Genomic DNA, 21764 nt, shown 5'->3' with positions numbered 1-21764 from the left:
TGTCAACCCAACACAATCTAGAATCACTCGAGAAAAGATTCTTAACGAGTTTGTCTATGGGCATGTCAGTGGGGATTCCATGTCATTCTTTGCTTAAGTAATGTTAAAATCTGTAAAGTGTGATGTTTATCCAGTCTTAGGTTAACGTATCTTCACTTTTAATGATATTTCAGCCCACTGCTGTCCCATTTTGTCTCCACTTTTCTAAATAGAAGGAATATACAGAAACACTTGACCAATTATTGAGACCAATTATTCTCAAAATATTGAGAGTTTAGCATTCTTTCCCTCCATTCTTGATTCTCTTCATGATATGCCTCATTCTCATCCTCAAAGTCCTTGGACATATTCATAATATTCAGTTTGAAGTTCTTGTATTATGTCTCAGCTAAGTTGCTTTTCGCAGGGAATATTACATTGAGGGTTTGTTTCTGGAGGAGGCATATTAGCTCAGTTCCTCCTGTTTGTAATTTAGTGATGGGATCTAGGCATCTGGAGCTGCAATCCTGGGATGTTTCCTGGTATTGATACTGTCTTTGTTGTGGAGGTTTAGGTCTCCATTTGTTGCTATCCCAACCTGTCAGGGGTATCCGAGTGATGCATGGATTTCAGTATCAGGGACATCTGGGTTCTGGAGTTCAGATGCTGATTGGTCCCAGACTGATGTAATGAGGTGCTAAATGTACTAGTTGGAACTCTGAGCTCAGACTCCAGTCAGACCAGAATCTGTGCAGGGAGAGGGATGAATGGCAGGCAACTGGAAAAGGGAAGGGGGCTGACTCTGGGGTCTCTTAAGTAGGGTAATTTTCGTTGGTAATAATTGCTTTGTAAGTATTACTATATAGTCCAGAACTGAAGTGCACCATAAACAGATAACTTTTCTTCTATAAATTTTCTTTGCATAGAATTCTGTCACATAGTGTTCACTCTTCTCACCTAAAATGCAGTAAGAAGCCATTTAAAGCAGGAGGGTTTATTTTGGCATAGAGTTTGGGGGGTGTCAGCCCACCTTGGTGGGGCATACACAGAAGCTGTTGAGAGGGCACTGCAGACAGAGCAGGAGACCGCTGGCCTGGTTGTACCTGCAAACCACAAGCAGAGACTGGATAGGGGGTGGGACTGTGCTGTAACTCAAGGCTAACTCCACTAGGAGGCACTTCCTCCAGCAAGGTGTCTCTTCTTTGCAGTTTCACAGCCTTCCTAATCAGCCTTCCCAATCAGGACTAAGTAGGAGACATATCACAGTCAAGCCACACCACCAATACCTGACAGGAATTCATCACCAACTCTATTCAAAGATGTTCTGAAATCAACCCAGCTCTACCAGGTAACCTACTACCTTCTTCATCCCACAGCCATCCTGATTGGAACTATCTATTTCCTGTTACAGTTTGTAGTGGTTGCTCCTTAGGCTTGTTCACAGCAGCAGACATGAAAAACAGCTTTGTCCTCTGGGGAATTTTTTTTCCTAGGTTATATGTGATGTCTTTTCCTTATTTACTTGATTTTGTAGGTGTGCTGTATCTTTCAGCTCATGATAAAAGTTCACGGAAAGAATAGATTAGTTAAGTATATAATTTCAGTGTGAAAATGGTTCTCATTAATGTATTTAGAGCTGGGTGTGTTGATGCATGCTTTTAATTCCAGCATTTGGAAGGCAGAGGCAGGTGGATCTCGGTGAGCTCAAGGTCAGCATGCTCTAAATAGTGAGTTCTGTGACAGCCAGTGAGTGACACATAGTGAGACCCTGTTTTGAAACACAGCAAAACACACAAAAACCTATTTAGGTCAGGGCCCCTTTTGTTTCTAGAATCCAGAATGGAAATTGATAATACTACCTCTGAGCTCCATACAGACTATGAAGCTGGGATTTCTGATGGCATTTGATTCAATGTCATTGTAAGAGCATCTCGTGGTCTCTGACATTCTGAATTCTCACTAGATTGTAGATTGATGTAGACACTTTTCAGTAGTCTCATTGGGCATCATGGTTTATTTCAATGTGACATTTGTTTTTGTTGTTCCTGGAGTTGTTTTCACTTTTATTAACATCCCTGTATGCCCTCTTTGCACCTCTTATTATTATTAGCATTGGGGCTTTTCCAACCAATGGTAAGGGTCTTTAACCATTCATACTGTTTTATCTATTTTTTTTTCACTTAAATAGAGGAGGGAAGAAGAGAATACAAGAGGCCAAAGCTGTGGTGAGACATCTCATCACTCTTTACTGAGGATCCCCAAGGACAGCTTCCATCCCCAGGCTTGTTCTGTTGGCTGTGATGGCTTTGAAGGACATCAGGACTCCATGTCAACCCTACCCTGAGTTGAGTTTTTAACTGAGCTTCTCCAGGAAGTTTATCTTTTCCAATACAAGTGCCCCTTTGTGGGAAGGCAGAACTCAGCATATCCTATCTACTATGCTTCACGCAGTATCTTTCAGGAGCTCTCTGGCTTTCCAAGTTTTCAATGCCTCTTTAGAGGTATGTACATGTTTTATTTTGGTCTTTCATGACACTCACAGAAAGCCACTCAAACTTGCATCTTAGCCTCAGGATGTTAGCACTGACAGGGAATAGGAGGGAACTTGCTCTGAACAACCTTAGATGAACTATTACCTTTCCTACTCAGAAGCAGCATTTCTGGAAGATTATCTTTCATGATACAGAACAGTAACTATTTGCTGTTTTTTCTTTTCTTTTTTGTTATCCACTATGCAGTCGAAACCCTTGGCCTAATCAGCTGTTGAAACTTGGCCATGTAGCCCTTGATCTTTGATCCTGTTAACATCAAACTCTTTGAAAGAGACAGTTTTATTAAAAATTACCTACATACCTAGTGTACGTCAAATCTTCCATCCAATGTGAGGAAAGAGCCTGCCCAAGGACCAGAATGCCATTCTGGTTGTCCACAGTGATGATGAGAACCAGATATTTTTTGTGCACATACTAGTTTTAATAAATTAAAATATTATATTCATTAATAATAGCATATGTAAATGGTACTTAAATCTGTAATTTTTTTAGTCTTCATGTGCACACACACAAAACAAATAAGGCTCAGGACAGTGTGTGATTCTATTTTCCCAGTTTTCATGTAAGAAAGGGAAGGGGAGGCTGAGTATATGGCTCAGTGGCTAAAGCCCTTTCTATACAAACATGAAGACTCTGTACAAGCATGACAGCTTAAGGCAGAATCCCAAGAACCAATGTAAAGTTGGTTGTAGTAGCTCACGCTATAATGGAAGTGCTTCTATGGAAGATGATAATGGAGGGTCCTTGCAAACTGGTTGGCCAGCTAGACTTGCACATGCAGTGGTGAAGAATAAAAGACCCTGTTTCAGAGCACAACTTACACCTCATGTTCTAAGCACGTGCATGCCCCCCCCACACACACAAAACAAACCTGTTTTTTATAACATGTATGAGTTGTACAAAATCATCAGGAATAGAAAAACAACCTGCTTTTTACCAGTGTTCTAATACAAGGCAAAGTAAACTTATTACATAATGGTGTGCATACAAGTCCTAAATCCTCATGTACATTTGAATAAACAGCTTCATCAGCGACTGGACCACACAGCAAGGCCACACCCTATCCTTGGCCGTGTGGCTCCTGTGGGGTTTCTGGCCTCCCTTCTAGGTGTCCTGGACTTCTGGGTGTGGGTGTGACCTTCATTTGACAGATGAGTGCAGTCACTTCTGGTTAGGGAGATCAGGGGAAATGAATTTATCTATCCACACTTACTCCGGATTTTCTTTTGAGATGTTTACATAGGCAGCCTTTCTCTGTTTCACCAGACATTTAGGTGGTGGGAATGAGGGCAGTTTCCTTCCTTTCCCAGCAGAGAAAGGCTCCAGCCAGGAGAAGCTAAAGAAATCAAACCCTAGTAAAGAAAGAAACAGAAACAAACTCTACCAGTCTACACAGGAGCAGAATATGACTTCAGTATTGAGGGACGTGACTGATGTCCCCACGTTATGGGAACCGGTTTAAGCATAACCTTAAAATAGTGCTATAGAGATGTAGGAAGACAGAGAGGGATTTGTCTTTGTGCTTTAAGCCCTTTCTCTTCCACGAGGAATTTTTTTTTAGTTAGAATACATTTGGACCGGAGCCAGGGAACTGATATTTTCTAATCCTTGGTGTTGCTGCCACCTACATGGCAGGAAGACTACACACAATGAGCTCTTCTCAGAGTGTACCTGAGATAGCGCGCGCTGTCTGCAAAAACATGTCCTTGAGATCTCCACATTTATTTCTCCACTTCACTACCCCAAACAAAGGAATATTTATTTTTACCCCATTACCTTGAATTCTCAAAGAACTTGAAATTCTACACTTAGTTTGGGGAGAAAAACCACACTGGGTATTTGAATTAGGGGCTGATCTCAGGAAATCTTCTCTATCATAAAAACAACCTCGGACAACTTCATTTCCAGGCTTCCTTCTTGGGGAAGAAAAAAATTGTCTTGACCTGGTTTCCATATGTCCCAGACCCCCAATCCCTAACTTCAGAATACAGAAGGGAAGCTGAAACAACACAGGATACAACTGGAGACACAAAAATAGCATGGTTCTGATGATAGATGAGAGAGGCTGTTATTGATAGGCAATGCAGTTGACCCCAAAGCATTAACAGGGAATTTCTTAAAAAAAAACTACAGGAAGTTTCTTGTGTGTCAAGAACAGAGCACAGATTCTCTTATCTTAGAAGGAATTGTGCAAACACCCTCTCCTTAGAATATGCACAGGCAGGATCTAAAAGGCAATTGATGACTTTGTAGATAATTGCAATTAAAATGATTGCTAAGTGAGTAAATGATGGGTTTAGGAAGCATGTGCCAACTAATTGTTGCTTTTACACGTTATGAATATTGGCATGTTACTGGCATTTGGCACTTTACAAATTTAGTTTGGGAGTGTACTAAATATGGACTGTTTGTCATTACTGTTAAAGACCTTGTATCCTTGAATAAAAATCCCCACAGTGTTTCAAAGGATTAAGCAACTGAAGACAAAAAGATCTTTACAAATGGTGATGGTAACATGGTGCAGCAATGGGGTAGAGGTGCTTGGAGAAATTGTTGAAAGTCAGAGCCTGAGACACCAAGCAGTTTCTCTTTTATCACAGGAAAACAACATAAGCATTTTCAGATGGTGTATGGATACCAGTTTCACATGCCTGCATATTTTCTTTTTTGTATCATAACTATGTTAACAATGATGCAATTATCACAGTCCATTTATATGCAGATTGTTTTTCGGGGGCAAATATGTATTTATTAAAGAAGAAATGAGCAGGCCCAAGGCTAAGGAATGGTCTTTTAAAAATCTAATTAATCAAAACATTTTAGTGCAATATTTATAAAACCCTAATAACTGGGGAAAAAAAGGTCTATGGTATCCTAAGTTTAGAGATGAGATCTGGAAAAGTTAGAACAAATGTGAAGAGAGTGAGGGGGATGTGGCAGGGCAGGCTTACCTTGGTCTCAGCTCTAGTCATGAGGTGACATAACACCTGCCAATCTTCAAGGGACCTAAACCAGAAAGGAGTTTCTAGATGCAGGCTCCCTTTGGGAGACTGCTCATTTTTACTTATATTTTTTTCCTCCACATGACCAAAGTGACACAGGCAAGAGCATGTGGTGTGGGGTAGCATTTAACTGTGTGTGGAAGACAACATTAGAGATACTTAACTAGTTTAAATTTGATTACCACTAATTTAGAAAATCTTTAACAGGTGCTAAGCATTACACAGATATTTACATAGTAGAGACTATGAAATTAATAGCAACTTTGGCACATTGGATATGCATTAGAATCCATTTAGTAGAGTACAAAAAGTTCTGACCATGCCTTAAAATAACTTATCACAGAACTGTATGCAAATTAAATTTAAAAACATTACAAGAGTCCATCCTGTGAAATGAAGACTGAACTCAATTGAGATTAAAATATTCTGATACTCTAGTTTAAATATATAGCATATACATCAATTTCTTTGAAAACTAGATTATCATAATGTAACTTTGAGAGATCAAGGAAAACCAATATTGTTTCTGAAAATGTTGATGTGAACGTCTCTAAAAGGATTTTAAAATAACAGGAAACTGGACACACGAAGGAGATAAACATGACCCCAGATGCCAGCCCCTAAAGATAGCCTACCTACTGTAAGGTTTACTTGTCATTTCCTGATGCTAATATGTTCTAGGAAGAGTCTTTCCTCGATTTCTAAAACAGCAAGGGAAGACTTGAGGCCATCTGATTGTATGCTTATGATACCACACATTTGACTTTCATTGGGTGTTTTCCAGGACTTCCATTGTCATTCACAAGCCACCATACCGAGTTCTCCTAGGCTTTTGGCAATGGGACAAAGAAATGAGGCTCTGAGAAGCCCACACTGCCAGGAGACACCAGGGTAGCCTCTCTCTCAGCCCCAAGTGCTTTCTAGACTCTATCCCTGCACTACCAGCAAAGACCAGGAACAACTCCACAAAGTGCTTGAAGGGTGCTGACATTCATGTCTGAAGATGTGGCATTTCTCAGAATTAGATTTCTGTATGTAGGTGTTCACAGGCACAAAGAAATGCCAAAAAGAAATGCAAGATTATTTTAAATTAACAATTCATTACAGTAACAGGACTCCGAGTGCAACAGTTCGAAGCACTCCAGTGTTCATCAAGAGACAGGCCTAAGAAAGACACACTGCCCCAATCGAGAAACCAGTTTTAACTTGAGAGCTGTGGTGCCAAGTGGTCAGATCCTAACTATTCATAGGGCAACATGCTACTTCATTTCTCTAAAACAGAAATCACTGAAAACATGGACATAAGACAGTGTTCTTCAGGGAGCATTTTCAAACAGACCCGGGGACTGGCATGAGGGGCACACTCAGTTCTAACACATTCAGTTCTGATCCTGATTCAGTTTAGGAGTTAAATTTTTTTGAGTGCTGTCTTTTAGAAATTGATAAAAATAACAATCATGATGAAACATTCAATATGCATTTGTAGTGGCTTAAACTTATGGTGCTGAAGAATCTGAAAATTCTGTTTAGTGAAGTCAGGGTTCTACCTTGTCTGATTTCGCACAACTGCCGACACCATGAAATATTTATCAAGGATTCTGTATTTGTTTCTTTGGACCTGAAAATATGCTAAATACAGCAATGATTTAAATGTATTGTTATTATTTTATGAAAGGGAATACTATATCTATGAAAATAATAAAACTCACTTTTAATTAAACAACATAATTTCAACATGTACCTTTTTAACTATTAAAATTTCCCCCTTTAGAGACAAATTTAATGCTTCATCATCTAAAATACCTGTGATGTCCTTGAAAGTCACATCTATCCCACTGCCTAGCTTGTTTGTAACTTGGTTCACTTTACTCATGGCTATATCCAAAGGGGGAAAATGCTCAGAAGGTAATGGTTTCCACAATTATTACTGTTGACAACTGTTGACAACTGTTGACATCTTAAGTACAAATCAAAATGAACTTCATGCAGAGACATACTATTTTAGGAAACATGGGTTTCCATGGCATTATAGTTTTTTGATATTCGTATTAGATACATTCATCTAGCTCAATAATTATAAGTTCTCGAAGGTTGCAGAGCAAGGCAGCTCAAAGTTCTCTTTTTGAATCTCTCCTTGCCCCTCACTGCTGCATCTCAACCCAGGATCTGAAGCTAGTGCTCAGAAAAATGTTGAATTAAAATTGTATGAAATGAAATGAACCACACACACACTACTTATATATTATATATATATATATTTATTTTCACCTTTCTATGGATTAAGTCATATTTCTATTCATTTAGATATATGTTAATAAACTTTGATGATTTTCTACAAATTAATGAATCATTCAATAAAAGTCATAGCACATAATTCAGGTTGGCTGAACAGATAAGCACTTTATGCCCATTTCTGTTGATATCGCTCGGCAGTTTTTAGTTTTAGAATTCCTGCAAGCACAGCTTCTTTCTGAGAAAAGAACCTTGGCTGTTTACACTAACAAAGAACAAACTGTGGTATGTAGTAAGTAGAATCCCCTCCCCCAGTTCAGGTTACATCAACCTTTAATTAAAGACATTTGCTACGGTGTCATTAGAGCTCCGTACTGATTGGACCTCGCAAAACTAGACACTCTTGTATGTCACAGATTGGCTAAAGGACATTTCGTGTTTAAGGATGACATGTGTAAAGGTTGGTGGGAACTGAGGCACCCACTAAAACATTATGTCCAAGCCCAACACGGCAAAGTTTGGGTTTAAATCCTTGAAGCAACAGTGAATTGAGAGTCTTGTGCATTCCTTTGGCTTCTGTAATTCAGGCACCGGGAAGGTGAACATCTGAAGCAATGTTCAATATATATCTGTGGGCTGGTATTCTTTGTTACAATTAATGACAGAAAATAAGGGGGAGTAAGGAGACTCACTTAGACAGTTATTTCCTAGAATTAGAATTTGGATATCCTCAATCAGTGATACATTTTTAATACACTCTGGCTAATATATTAGCAAATCCACTAGAGACCAATGACAACATTGCTTTTATTTGGTGTCTCTGTGCTTCTGTTAGTTCATATTCGATTCCCTTTTTGAAATTCCATCTAGCACATCCTGCAGGAGCAGACCTTCGCTATCCATGGACGATGCCTAGGCTGACCTAGAAAGAAAGCAGACACTGGGTTATGGAAGGAGGAGAGGTGTGGGAAGGGGAAGAGTGAGGAGCAGAAAATGAAGGAGAGCATTGTCTGTGATTTCTGCATTCCTTTCCTACTCTGAAGAGAAATACATTATATGATAACTAATATCCCTGTCTTATAAAGCAGGTACCTGCATTTTAATCCCACACATTACCAATAGCTTTTAATCGTCCCAACAACAAAATCTTCCAAAATGATGAACTTGGCTTGAAATAGGCAAATTCTTCCACATTTTAAGCAGCTTAATTGTTCTCAGAGCAATCTACAACCATGGTTTCAGTGTCAGGCTTTATAAATATTCGCTGAAGTACAGATTATTTTGTAGAATCAAAATATGTATCTCTCAAGCATTTGGGTAGTTATCTGTGTAGGATAACAAAATGGGGGATATGATAAAAATGGTTTGACTATTCAAAGAAGTGGAGTCTTGTGTTTCTATTAACTGTTTGGGTTTTTCTTTTCTTTCTTTTTTTTTGTATTAAAAATGCACTCCAAAGTAGTCACTTTCATTCTTCCTGGCAAAATTAAAAAGTGAACTCTTCATTTTAATAAATACGGCACCAAATAAATACTGTACCATATATTGTTACATGTATATATTCCTGTGAATCAGCCTGTGGTTTTACATTGCTTTAAAATTTATTATGCTGGAGTTTACATTTTCTCATTGGGCAAATTAATTAAGACAGTGGCAATGCTAAATAAAACCAGTAGGAACCTGCTATTTTATTATTGACATTGTTCTTCCTTTTTCTAGAACAAGTTTCAGCCCCAGCCATAAGCCTGTGTTTGGTCATCATGATTGATGCTCAGCTTACACTGTCCGCATTTTCTGCCTCATGCATCATCATCAGGCCCCTCCAACACTACTTTCTGATTCCTGGCTTTTGCTGGTGATTCATCAGACAGAGTAGCAAAAGAAAAAAATCTCACCTTGGCTTTTCACAATGTATCATCCTCTTTGAGAATTCTAGTTTTGTTCATCAGATTCATGCAAATGTAATATTGATTGACAGTGATGTATATAGATCCACACGCACAATGTGCTACATAGAAACCACTAAAATGCTCTATTAATGGCAGAACACACACTGATTATAAACTACTTTGAAATTGATGTGAAAACTTAGTGAATGCATTTTTTGTACTTTCCAACTATCTCTTCTCCACTATTTTCAATTGACACTACCTGTGTGTATGTATGTGTGTACATTTATGTGTGCACATACGTGTAGGCCAGAGATTAATGTTGTTATCATTCTCCATGTCACTTTTTGAGACAGGGCCTCTCACTGAACTCAGAGCTCTCTGATTCGGATAGACTGGTAGACCAGCAAGTTCCAGAGATCCTCTTCCCAGCACTTGGATTACACCTGGCTTTTTACATAGGTGCTGAGGATAAAATTCAAGTTATTGTACTTACACGGAAAGCATTTTACTGACTGAGTCATCTACCCTGTCCCTGAAGTTATTTTTAAGTGCACTGTCCCTAGAATGTTAGGATGTAAAATTATTAATTTTATATGCCAAGGTCTCTCATTAACAGTAACCTAAAAACTGCAAACATTGCTCTATGATTTTTTTATCATCATGAGTGTGAAGATGAGGGGCAAGGGGTCTCTAAAACAGTCTAGAGGATAAGACTGAGTTTTATCCAGAAGTTAACTACATGATCTCAAACTATTTTTGGAAAACAGCTTTTAAATTCAAAAGTTGCCAAGCCTTAAAAAGCTAAGGAAGGAATGTCTAATGGCTCTAAAATCACAGACAGGGGCCTGCACATTCATGATGCCGTATTGGGGCTTCTATTACTAGACATCAACCTTATTCCCACAGGCTTCAGCAACATATAAATGCCAGGGTAGGAGTAGGTAGACTTCACAGAGCCAGAGACACAAGCTCCTATATGGTATTCACCTGTGAGCCAAAACTCACTGCTGATGAATTATTTCAAAGAAAAGACATATCCAAGGGTTACTTTCCCCATCAGACCAGACCTCTAGGTTCACAAGCAAGGTTGAAATAGCAAGAACACACTGGCTGACAGGTGCCTCGCCAACCTTAATGGACTCTAGGCACTCACCTGGGTATAAGGCTTGAACCAATAAAGATCAGAATGGCAGGATGAGTAAGGTACAGCCCTCCAGAGAAGAGGTGAGCACACTCTGCAAGACCTCTGAGCTGTGACCCATATGCAGAGTGGCCCATTTATAAACAGCTCCCCCTGGCCAGCTGTAGGCTGGGAGGTAACGTCAGAGAGTGAGAATTAGCTCACTGTCTCCAAACACTACTCAGGAAGTCAACTGTATCATCTTATGCCAAATTTAAGGTTTTCATTTTATTAATGGCATTTAAAAACTAGCAGCATTAAAGATAGTAACTTCACCTCTTTTCAGAAATATACCTCAGCTTCTCCACGCTATCTTGTCCTTCCTACTTTCTGCCCATGAATGAGGGCTGAAGATAGGGTGATGTAGCTACAGAAACCAGAATAAAGTGATAGCTTGAAAAGATTTAAAAACAAAGACAGTATTTGGATAGAACAATAGAGGAAGCGATACTCTTGCTATGGGAAAATCATTTCTGTTTTCCTTTTCTAAATACCCTTTAAACATTTAGCCTATTCATTTAAAATGAGGTAATAAATATATTAGTCAGTTAGCATTACATTAAACTACATAAGGTCAATATCCATTACAGCAAGAAGGCTGAACATACTCAGTTTTGTAACAGGGGGATTTTGTACATCCATGAAGATGTTAAAGGGAATTTCAGATAGAATGATGACATTTCAGGGGAAATCAGAAAGAATGATGGCTCCAGACTTAAGTATACCCCTTGCATACAACATCATTGTAAATTTAGCTACCAACACACTTCTCTTAGTTACGGTCTCAAATGTCACCACTTCAAACCTCCTAAATTTGTTTTTGTTTTTGTTTGTTTTCTGTGTAATAAAGGTGGTTAATATTTCCTAGATAAATGGCACCCCCACGCAGTAAACAGAGGTGTGTACTCATCCAGGATAATACTCATCCTTGTAGGGCCCTACACGTTGAGTCACTCTTAAGTTTATCTTTGAGCACTGAAAAATGGGTTGTCATAATTTCGCAGCTTCAGAAAAGTCCCTCTCTGCCACCAAATTCCCATAAGATGCACAAAACTTATTTTCTTTCCTTGTTCAGTTCTAGGAATGTCATCTATCAGATGCTTCTACTCTGAGGAAATCTCATGTCTCATCAAAATCTTTTTCAGCAAACACACACCTCTGTCAGAAGTGTCTTAATTTCTTATTACAGAATTTTATCCACACGAAGAGTAATAAATAATTCATGCTACTACCTCTTTGTTGTGTGTCCCTGAACTGCACAGAGCTGGGAAGCTGACAGCTGTGTCAGGACCAAGCACCCAAGATCTGACATGACAAGCCACTAACAAGTTCCTTTCAGTTTGTCCCAAAAGAAGACAACAGTCCAAAGTGCAGAAATAAATCCCGAACCAAAACGAAACAGCTTCTTTCTTTTCCCTTAAGTGTTTGCTATGAGCTGCTTTCCGACCCACAAGCCCTGGTCATTTTACAGGACTGCCCAGCCCCCTTCTTCCTCACACTTGCTTGGCCATTTACGCCTGGCTACGGATCAATATGAGCAATTCTTGGAGAAATACGATGTCTCCATGACAACCAAGCCACAAATTCTCAGTGGAAGGCAGTGAGACCACTAGCGAACCCTCCAGAGGTTTCTAGGCCTATAAGGGTAAGATGTCTTAAAATGCAAGGATGGACAGAGGAAAAAGCCAGAGCAATTCATTCTTTATTACCGGTTTAATGATGTCCGATGTATGGAACAGTACTTACTCTATAAGATTTTCCCCGTGCCCCTGTATTTTCTAATTACTCTGGCTTTTTTTATATGTTCTTTTGTTCACAATCTGTCAGATGGTGAAAGCCATTTGAATTTCACTCTCAGTCCACTTATATTAAGGCATAGTGGATGGAATCATGTTGATGCATCGTGCTCAAAACAACTAGTTCTCAAGTAAATACCTGACTCCTAGATTTAACTTCCTGACAAAACGCTTGATGGGAAACAGTTCATCCAGAGCTGTAAAAACCTCGTCAGAATTAAGACAGTTTCAATCCTAACTAAAAGCAATCTAAGAATAATATTTAGTGTAGACAGTTAACACCACCATCACCCTCTCCTCTTTAAAGTGAAATGAATTGACATTGCCTTTGGAGTGTTAGGCCAGGGAGCAGGCTAATTTGTTCTTTAACAATTTCTGTCATTGTAAAAAGACGCTGTCTCTCTGTGCCCTCGGATGCAGACGAGAAAGCGTTGCTGGGATCGGGCACACAGCTGCAGCTCATCTTCTAAGAGATCCTAGTGCAGTGGAGGGCCTGATACACACTTGCCATCACCACCGGGCCTATTGGGGTTCCAAGATGACATGGGGGGGGGCTGACACAGATTGCAGGCTGCACCTTTCACTGAAAATTAAATCTCAGTATCTCTCCTCCGGGAAGGATCAGGGGACTGTTTGCAGCTGCCCCCCTGTCAGGGAAGGCGACACAATTTGGAAATCTCTTAACTAAGCTGACAGCCTACAGAGAGGATGAATCAAAATATGATACAAAGATCAGCACACAAAGATGTGAGAGCGTGGAGGGGACACCATAGCTAGACAAAACAGAAAGAAATGTCCAGCCTGGAGAGAGCTAACTCTTTCAACCATGGTATTAGCACCTCATGGATTGTAGTGGCCCTGCAGTGTCATTCAGTTTTTAGTAACAATTCTTTTCTTTGTAATTAATTAATCATTAAAATTGGGCTTATTTCAAACCAAATCAGAATAAAAAAATTGCAGCTAAGTTGTCCTAGATATCTTTTCCTGGTACATTTTCCTACTTTTCCTTTTCTCAAAGAGAATATCAAAGTAAGCAACTTTGACACAGAGTAAATCTTACTTCCTGATAAAGGGTTCCGACAGTCTTTCCCATTGTTTGACTGTATCCACCCTTGTTTTGCTAAAGCACTTTCCTCTCAGAGTTCTGTTTGAACAGGGAAAGGTAAAGAGATTCTAGTGGTGGCCATTTGTTTCTCTCTGCTCATCTCTGCCTTTCTGCCTTTCTCTTGTTAGGTCTCATTATTTGAAATATTTGAAATGTCAACATTTCTCTAGGTTCCAGCTTCTGTGTGGATTAAGAAGTTTAGGTTGGAATTGATAATGAACTAACGGTGTCGGCTTCCCTTCTCCGTCATAACGTCTTTCTATTTTGTCCAGCTGAATTCTTGATGAAAGAGGAAAAGATAACAGCCCCACACCGTGACCTCCTGGGGGGGGCGTTAATTTGAGAGTGCAGCTGCTAAGAGCCAGCAGCCTTCCAGTGTCCTCCCCCACACACTCCCAAGGACCCCAAAGCTGTGTCAAATTTATCATTTTATACTTGACTATGTTTAAATGGCTTCCACCTGCACTCTCCGACTCTTCCAAGACACATCTGTCAAGAATGTCCTCAGTATCTTGGAAGTTTGCCGAGTTCAAGTCGTTGCCATGCTTGACCGGACCGACTGAAGCTGTTAAAAAGAGAGAAAGGAAAGAGAAAGAGAGAAAGACAGCCATGAAAAAGTAGCAGTGAACACCATTAGACCATTTCAGTCCCACAGATAGTATGGGGCACACTATGGAAAACACAAATAATAAATTGAAATAAAGTGTATCCTCTAAGTATTTATTGGCAGACACGTAATTAGTTGAAAAATCCATAGATGTGACTTTATCTCAGAAGAAAAATAAGCTTCTGGCATCAGCTTAAAAGCTACATAGCTACAAAGTGACAAAGTGATGCTTTCGAAGTAGAAATCGTATTTTTAATGCATAAATCTAAGACAATACAGTCACTTAAGAGCACATGGGCACCCAGCAAAGAACAGCAGCCAACTCAATTAGAAATCCCAGCCCTGCCCCATGGCGTGGCTCCTTCCATAGCACAAATCACAGGAATGGACTCTTTGTTTGCACTTTGGCTCTCTTTTCACCACACCAAAACCCATGGCACCAAACGCGTGCACACAAAAAGGCTTACACAAAGGAAATTTTCAAGCATAGAATGAATGCATTCAACATGAGGATAAGAAGGGCCAGTGGTTTGAACAGTAGGCAACCCAACAACTTTTCACAAGATCATTTCCTAGGTAGCATCAGGGACTGACCACAAATGGAAGCTGGCACCCAGGTACAACATTTCCTGTAAGGACATTATCAACACAAATTCTTTAACATATAGACTCCAATCTCTGTGATTTCCACAGGTTGAAACACTTGTTGTAAATGACATCCACGAGCAACACATTTTCATGTTACCTCCTCACTAGTCAATAGCTGCCAGGAAAAGTGGGTCTGCTCAGCATGAGGGTGCTCAGCAGACAGAATAAAATGAGTGCCAATCACACAGATTGCATCACACCAACTTATCTGAAGCCAAATGTACACACATTATTGAGCACATACATTCCTGTGAAATTTAAACATGTATATATAACTGTCCATCTATGTCCCCATATATGCATACACATACAGATTTGCATGTATTATTGAGTATATACACTAAAGCAGACATGTAAACATGTAAACATCACCATCCATATGTATACCTATATACACATACACATATATACATAAGAATATACTATCAAGTCTACATATACTCAGGTAGACATATAAATATTACATATACTATTACCTATACACTATTGAGTATATAAATACCCATTAAGACATGTAAACATGCACATACACAACTATAGAAAGCATGCATATATAGATATACAAAGTATTGAATTGAATATACATATATATATATATACATATATATATACTCATTCTCCAAGGATTTCTAAAATGAATGAGTAGACCAGGTACTGAAACAGAGGGGCCAGACTAGCTGCCTCATAAATCAAGAGTATGTGTGTTCTCAATGATGTGTGTTCAGTTAAATCCACAAGGAGATTGCCAGGTCATACTATGTGGCCAAGTCTGTGATCTGCAATGAAACGTCTATGTCTATTCATTGCACATGGGATAGTTAAATGCAGCAAAGCTACAGAAAATTGTTATACCAGTCAGCATTTATAGTCTTTTAAAATGGATTTTATCTCAATGTATCTTATTTGTTAATTCTCTGAAGTAGTGATGGTGGTGTTTACAATAAGGAACAGATCACATAGATAAATCTTTAGCTAAACACAAATGAAGTTGCATCTCTATTTATTTGGGCAAATGCATTGTTCTTCTCATCCAACATATTGTTCTTTCATGATTGAACACCTTTCAATAGTCATCCAGTTATTTATTTCTCCAACATATTTTTACCAAACAACCAACATTAAAAATGCTACTCCAGTGGGTCCTTCCCCTTAGTGCTGAACTATTGGCTACTGGTAGACTCTGGAAGAAAGGAATTCATTGTTTTCAGTTGTATACCCACTGGTGATCCCAACAGACTCCAATGGATAGTTCTGATCCTTGGCCACATAACAGGCCCTACTTAATTAAACTTTGGAGGGAGGTAACAAACCAAACAAAAATGTAAGCATGTGAGGAAGAGATTAGTAGGGAAGGTAGGAAGTGGACAGAGGAGAGTGAGAGATTACAGAGGGAGGGGGATGAAATCTGTATACTACAAACATGTGTATAATTGTCAAAGAACACATTTAAGCAATAAAACATATTACTGGTAATTAAAGACCTCAAAAGGAAGAGGACATGGCATTAGAAGAAAGAAGTACCTACATCCATTATCTGTGCCAATAGGCAAGATTCAGATGAGAAGATACATCAAATATTTTCAAAAAGCTAGAAAGTAGGATCAGCCCCTAGTCTTTCTGGAAATGATTCCAGCAGGTACCACTTAGCTACTCTTTGCCTTGACTTCTGATTTCTAAGAAGCTGGTTCTTGTGAGGGTGAGTGTTGCTATTATGTGGAGGTTATTCAAGTGTCTTCTTTATTACAGGTGAATTTTCAAATCTAAAGTGCACATGATTTGCCATTCTTTCCTGGTAGGCTCACGGAGCAAGCGTCCAATTAAACTTACTGCGGTAGAAAGGACCATGCAGTGTCAACTGGGAGCAGCAGGCTTCAGAGAGGTTAATTACTGCCAATCTGCCTTTTGTTTGTTTGTTTGTTTGATAGGCTAATCCTTGTGATTGTCCTTTTGGGTTCTTCCTGTGGTGTTTCCTCATTAAACTCTGACATGATGAGTGACTGGGGTTCCAGTAATGAACCCTTCCAAAACCGGTGAAATCAACATACATTGATCTGGTGCTTAGTATGGGCATAGCTCTTTGATGGACCCTTAGGGGCAAAGGAATGGAGGTACTTTCCATGCACCCTCATGGAACTTGTTATCTAGTTGATGTACAATTAACAAAATTAGTCAGGATCTCTGGAGTTCACAGTCTAAGGGTGACATGCCTTTTAGGAGGGCAAAGAAGTTCTCTGCTAAGGAGTACTAAGGAGGTGAAATCTAATATAACTCTTCTTGAATGAGATTGTGGGATGACCAATGGGAGGCATTCACACCAAAGAAAAGGGCCTGGACACATGTGTGTCCAAAGAACTGTTGTATACCTCACGCCACAGAAATGTTTGCTAATGCGGCTGTCCACTTGGGATATTTGTAATGAATTCTCCTTGTTTGTCTCCTGGAGCTGTCCCTGAATTGCTGTTGTTGGCTAATTCTTCTCACCTGTAGAAGTTAGCTATAGACAGATTTTTTTCCTTGTCCTAGATAGTCAATAATTTGATCTTTACTGATGGAAGACCCATTTATCACAGTAGCCATCCTTTCACTATACATATCGACTTTTCCTTATCAATACCACAGTCCATTTGTAGCTCATCACTAAAGTTCTTGGGTGTTTTTGGTAGTTTTTGAAGGTGCTTTTCAGAGCTTGGCAGGGAGATGCTTTTGACATCAATACAGTGCAAATGGTAGTGAGACTCATCTTCAGCCTAACATCAGCTGCTTATTTACCCTAGAATAGACTGTTAAGCTGTCTACATATGGAGGTTTGGGTCTCCAAAAGACACAATCTACTTACCAGATCTCCACTGAAAGATGGAAGTCTGTTTCATCCACCGACAGATGGAAGGTTGTTCCATTTACTCGCCACATATTTTAAAATATTGACAGCCAAAAAGATGATTCTCTGAATATCTTTTTAATATGTCCTAAGTCAGTAGATAGAGAGAGGAGTGCTCTACATGAATATGAGAGACTATGCTACCTTTAATGGGTTTAATTATAGATCCTAAGAAATGAAACATTCAGGCAAAGACAATAGAAAGTCAGTATCTCTCCTTCCTTCCCTCCTTCCTAGGTTATGCTGGTTCATATTCACATACATGTACACACATGTGGAGACCAGAGATTGATGTCAGGTTTTTCTCAGCTTCTCTCTCCACCTTGTTAATCTTTTGAGCCATACCTAGCTTTTATGTGGGTACTGCAGGCTGAACTTTGGTCCTCATACTTGCACAGTCTAATCCATCTCTTCAGCCCTCAAAACCAGTAGTTGAAAACTACATCCCAAATATTTTATGAGGAAGACCTTATGGGAGGAGTTATTGTTTAAGTTATGTAGTCACATGGCCATATAATTCCAAGTGGCATCCTCTACACACCTCATTCTCTATTCTGGCTTCTGTTATTTTCTAGAAACTTCCTCCCACCCTTTTGCCATTTGTAGAATGATGGTATTAAAGGCAGCTAGGTCTAGAGTATTGACTGCCTTTCTCATGACTGTGACTAAGTACAGAAATACTTAAAAGAGGAGAGTTTTCTTTTAGCTCCTGATCTCAGGGTATATCAGTCCTGAGGAAGGTGAGGCAGAGCAACTCAAGGGTGGCTAAGGTATGTGGCAGGTTCTCTTCACATCCTGCTAACAGAGAGGAAGCCAAGAAAGCTAGACCAAAACTTTAGGTAGGAAAAAGCACTCAAAGGCCCATTTTCAGGAACTCACCTCTGCTGGATTAGCAAAGATTCCATAGCTTCTAACAAGCTGGATACCAAGGTTCAAACACATGAGCCCAGGGGGAAGACTACCACACATTCATACCACTCCTAGCTAGCAGAGTTCCAGGGGATACACTCTCATCTTGGATAAGAGAATAGACACCACCAATTAAATACTTTCATTCACTCCACAAACAGCACATGATCTTCTCAGCTAAACTACCATTGACCAAGCAGAGTACTTGGTAAGAACCTATGACCTCCTGCTATAGGTAAAGTGCATGATAAAGGGTGTTTTCAGAAGAGACAGCACTCCCTATGCCTAATGGAGTGATTACACATTGTTCATAAAGTCTCACAGGAGGATGCTTGTGACCAACAGCCCTCATGTCCATCTAATTCAGCTTGAGTCCATCAGTGAAGCTGTTCTTCCCACATGCAATAGTTCTATGAAGACTGTATCTACAATCATGAGAATTATCTAACTTCAAAAGTAATATTGTAAGGTCAAATATTTCTAATTATCTTTTTTTGTTATGTGCTTTAATTTAAAAAAATCCATGTCATTTATGGAGCAAATAAAATAAACACCAATAATGATTCTAATATGATGAATTAGGACTAATTTAAAAAGAGAGCCCAGGGCTAGAGAAACAACTCATTGGTTGAGAGTATTCACTGCTCTTGTGAGGGCCTGTGTTTGGTTCCCAGCACCCAAGTCAGGCAGTTCATTACTTCCTGTAACTCCAGCTCCTGGAAATCTGTCTCCTTTTTTTGGCTCCCTTGAGCACTTCACTATCATGAATGCTACATCCCCCACCCGACAAATATAAAATCTTAAAAAAAAACACACACAGAAATCACATTCATATACACAGCCTCTTTGGAAATAATGGGGATATTTAAAGACAAATATTTAAAGGCAAATGACTCATAAAAAGAAAGCATACATATGATACACAGTTTCTGGAAGTCACAACATCAAAGGAATAGAAAGGAAGAAAGAAAGAAAGAAAGGAAGAAGGAAGAAAAGAAGGGAGGAGAAGGGGAAATAGGATGAGGGGGAGGGGAGGGGAAGGAAGGAAGGGAAAGTGAAGGGAAGGAAAGAAAAGGGAAGGGAAGAGAAGATAAGGGAAGGGGAGGGGAGGAAAGGGGAGGGGAGGGGAGGGGAGGGAAAGGAAGGGGAGGGGAGGGAAAGGAAGGGGAGGGGAGGGGAGGGAAGGGGAGGGAAGACAAAAAAACAAACAAAAACTCCAGTCCAAATCGCCTAGCCCAGTCTGGAGGTGAGGTCTGATCACATCCTTCTTGGGACTCTAGACATCTTCCAGCTCCAATGAAAGTACTAAGAAATACACTAAACAATATCTTACAAAAGACATAAAAAAAAGAAAAAATGGCATCAAATTCAGATAGAAGCAAATGGTGATGCAATCCTGACAGATCACAAAGAAAACAAATTCTTCTGTTTTATTTTTATTATTTACTACTATGTATATGCATGAAGGTATGCTACCCAAGTGTAGGTGCCCTTAGAGACAGGAAGAGGACACAGATCTCTCGGAGCTGGAGTGATAGGGAATTGTAAGATGAGAATCGTGGGTGCTCGGAATCGAACACTGGAACTCTGCAAAAGCAACAGGTGCTCTTTACTAATGCATATGAATATATTTTAGATCAGGAGGAAGCAAAACCCATAACGGAAATTTAAGTGCTACCAGCAGCACTGTAAGCACAGAAAATGTCATCTGGACAGACTCCAAATTCAGTCTACAGTGTGGCTTTTCTCTGGATTGTATCAGGGCAGCATTGTCTAATAAAGGGCTGTGTACATATTGCCCATACTTTAGAGAGAATCTGCTGAGAATCAAGTAATAGTATCTCTTCAGTGTACATCCTGCGTTAGACTCTGGGATTACTTTGCTTTTGGTGTGGAAAACAAAATCTTACAGTCATGCCAGCAATTAAATTAGGCACCTGATGCTTCGTCATCACTAAGTGATGTTCAGCAAGAGCACCTCTGGGCTTCTGTGTTCCACTGTCCTCCTGAACGTACTACCTGACATGCACTGTCATTTGGGTATGATTTCCTGGTGTGAACTTCTGCAAAAATGATATAATTTTTAATAACTGGTAAGAAGATGAAATTTTCAAAATACTGTGGATAATGACTATTATGTTGGTACCCATATCCAGTTCATGTAATCTTTATTACTTTACACACACAAACACACACACACACACACACACACACACAGAGTCAAATTTTTGACTAATTAGTCTGAGGGGGAATCCTTCCTACAGTTAACATCTATGGCTGAGACATGTGGCTAGATCATAAAGGGCTAGTGTAAATCAAGAAGGTGTATCAATTATTTACTAAATCTCTTTAAACATGGTTTCATTCCTCACAGAAACACAAGTTCCTCTGTTACTCAGTATATCTGAGCAATGAAGTATTTTGATTAGACTGGCAACCAGCAAGTATTATACCTCTGACCTACCCCAAGGTACAAAGTACTTATCAATAATGCCCTTGGGGGCTGGAGAGGTGGCTTCGTGGTTGAGAGTATCTGCTGCTCCTCCAGAAGACCAAAGTTCAGCTCTTGGCACCTACATTTTTGGGTGGTTCCTAACCACCTATAACTCCAGCTCCTGGGGCATCTGACACCCTCTTCTGGTCTCTATGGGTACTCGCATACATGTGACACACACAAACACACACACAAAATAAATAAGTTAATAAAGTACAGACCATATAATCTAGGTAAAGTACTAACAATAATTACTAAGATTGAAATAATTACCAAATGTAATTGAAGTTTAAGGGGAAAATCTCAGGGCTCTATTTTACCCAAACATCTCCAATAATTTATTATTAACAGTCGCAGTTTGTATTAAAATGTCTTATTTGCATATTTTAAAACAGAATATATTAAGTTTTACTGTTTAGTGCCCACAAATGATTTCACTATTGGAAAGAACTTCCTGCTTTCTCAAGGATAGTCACAGAAGAGTATGTGT

The 21764-nt window shown here is 39.4% G+C and overlaps 1 protein-coding gene across 2 annotated transcripts in view; it reads right to left on the bottom strand.

Annotated features, from left to right (window-relative positions):
- Positions 1-7804: 7804 nt before the first annotated feature.
- Positions 7805-21764, bottom strand: part of Wdr72 (WD repeat domain 72) — a 169249-nt gene continuing 155289 nt past the window's right edge. For both annotated transcript variants that reach the window (XM_021229378.2, XM_013116125.3), the window contains exons 19-20: positions 14199-14303; positions 7805-8687 (exon numbers count right to left, since the gene is read on the bottom strand). In XM_021229378.2, coding sequence (XP_021085037.1) covers positions 8632-8687; positions 14199-14303 — 161 coding nt within the window. In that variant the 3' untranslated portion in view covers positions 7805-8631. The remainder of the gene's footprint in view (positions 8688-14198; positions 14304-21764) is intronic.

The sequence above is a fragment of the Mesocricetus auratus genome, unplaced genomic scaffold (genome assembly GCF_017639785.1).
Source record: "Mesocricetus auratus isolate SY011 unplaced genomic scaffold, BCM_Maur_2.0 Super-Scaffold_100691, whole genome shotgun sequence".
NCBI classification, from domain to species: Eukaryota; Metazoa; Chordata; class Mammalia; order Rodentia; family Cricetidae; genus Mesocricetus; species Mesocricetus auratus.
This window is presented reverse-complemented; position numbering and strand designations above follow the sequence as displayed.